General features: G+C 46.3%; 1 protein-coding gene across 2 annotated transcripts in view; it reads right to left on the bottom strand.

The window, feature by feature from the left end:
- The window catches only part of stab2 (stabilin 2), a 52,143-nt gene that overhangs the window by 11,112 nt on the left and 39,330 nt on the right, over positions 1 to 1,701 (bottom strand). Inside the window, exons 45-47 of one of the 2 annotated variants that reach the window (XM_050036674.1) lie at positions 385 to 504; positions 261 to 305; positions 89 to 181 (exon numbers count right to left, since the gene is read on the bottom strand). In XM_050036674.1, coding sequence (XP_049892631.1) covers positions 89 to 181; positions 261 to 305; positions 385 to 504 — 258 coding nt within the window. The remainder of the gene's footprint in view (positions 1 to 88; positions 182 to 260; positions 306 to 384; positions 505 to 1,701) is intronic. The other variant, XM_050036675.1, reaches the window with a different exon arrangement.

The following is a 1,701-nucleotide window of genomic DNA, read 5'->3' as shown; positions in this document are numbered from 1 at the left end:
CACACACACACACACACACACTTCATGATGAGAAAACTTGTCTATTTTAACTTTGAATAAATGTCTGAATCAAAACATTTATCCTCACTGTGCTGCTTCTCCTTCTGTCTGTGGCGAAGGCTTCAGCATTCGGAGGGAATACAGTGAATGGGCCACGACCTCTCAGAGAAATCTCCGCTATCTGAAACCAGAGGTTTATTATTATCTCTGGGTTTGTCTGGTTTTATACCTGCAGGAGGCAACGGTGTGATGTCACTCACCATCAGACCGTGGTAAAAGTCTCTCAGCTTCCTCCCCAGGAGCTCCTGCAAGAAGTCTGTCGTTATACATCACAGTCCTCCAGCAACTGTACATATATCTATAGACATAAATCTATGAGCTGACCTTTGCCACGGTGCCTTTACAGGTGACGCCGTCTCCAATGAAGTCTCTGTTACAGGCACAGGTACGAACACTTGGACCCGTCATGTTACAGAAGGCGTACTGATGACAGCCGCCGTTTTTCTGGGAACATCAGAAGCAGAAGACGTCACTGAGTAACAGTACTGTGATCGTACATGTGGTTTCAGTCTAGATTAATAAAACTCATCGTACTCACAGTACTGTCCTGTTCCTGTGCAGTACTTTACTGTTCCCCTCAGTACACTGTTACATCACCTCTGAATCAGTGGCGATTGCTCTAAGACTGCAAGGGAAGCTCAGCTTCCCCTAAAATGTCAAAAAATAAGTGGTCAAATATGTACTGTTGTGTTTACATTTCATTGACTTAATATGCGCTAGAACGCATTCAATTTCTGTTCAGAATCAGTTACTTATCACAGGGCACTGACGCAACTTTCTTCTCATTCATTCCCGTAGCGTCACAGTGCATTAAACAGTGGAAGCTCAGCGTCCAAAGACTTCAATGGGGAAGCATAGAGTGGGTTGTTCCACTGCAGCGAAACTAGACAGTCATTGGATAAATGCTCGGTTTTGTCCCACCCATCGGGGGTCTATGGGGCAGTCCCACCCCTCTGGGGGTCTATGGGGCAGTGGGCAGGCCTCGGCTGGCCTGGACGCTGGGCTTCTGCATGATGATTGGATGATCTGTCTGAGGCTGAATCCCTTTTTGATTGACAGCGAAATGAGCGAATCAGCGATCCTGAAATATAAACCACCACGGGATCATTTTTCAAGTTTCATTCCGTTGTTCCGAGTTGATCTGGAGACTTTTTCACTCCTCTTCGTGACTTTTTCTTTGTTAACAACGACTAGCGACAAATCTAGCATCTTTTTGTGGTGTTATTGGAGACTGTACTCGTGTTTGGAGACTCTGACTTCTGTCGCTCTGCATTTACTGTCCCCAACGAGCAGCGGCTGTTGCTCTGAGCCCCTCCACTGTCCCAAAGCACACACAGGCGGTCACACTAGCCTCGCGCAGCAGCCCAAGCTAGCGAGTGAGCTAGCAAGCTGCACATAATGGCAGACAATTTGAATATTGTCGACTGGATTTTGGCGAAACCATTTGATAGTTTTCCTTACGAGGAGAAACTAAGAGTTAAACAGCAGGGCAGATCAACACCTCAGATTGATTTGGTGCAAAGGGTGGGGAAAAGTAACAGGTCTTTTCAGCTATCCTGGTATGACAAAGTAAGCTGGCTGACTGGAAGTGCTGTGACAAATAAAATGTACTGTTGGCCATGCCTCTTGATGAAACCATCT

Source organism: Epinephelus moara, chromosome 23, assembly GCF_006386435.1.
Source record: "Epinephelus moara isolate mb chromosome 23, YSFRI_EMoa_1.0, whole genome shotgun sequence".
NCBI lineage: Eukaryota > Metazoa > Chordata > Actinopteri > Perciformes > Serranidae > Epinephelus > Epinephelus moara.
This window is presented reverse-complemented; position numbering and strand designations above follow the sequence as displayed.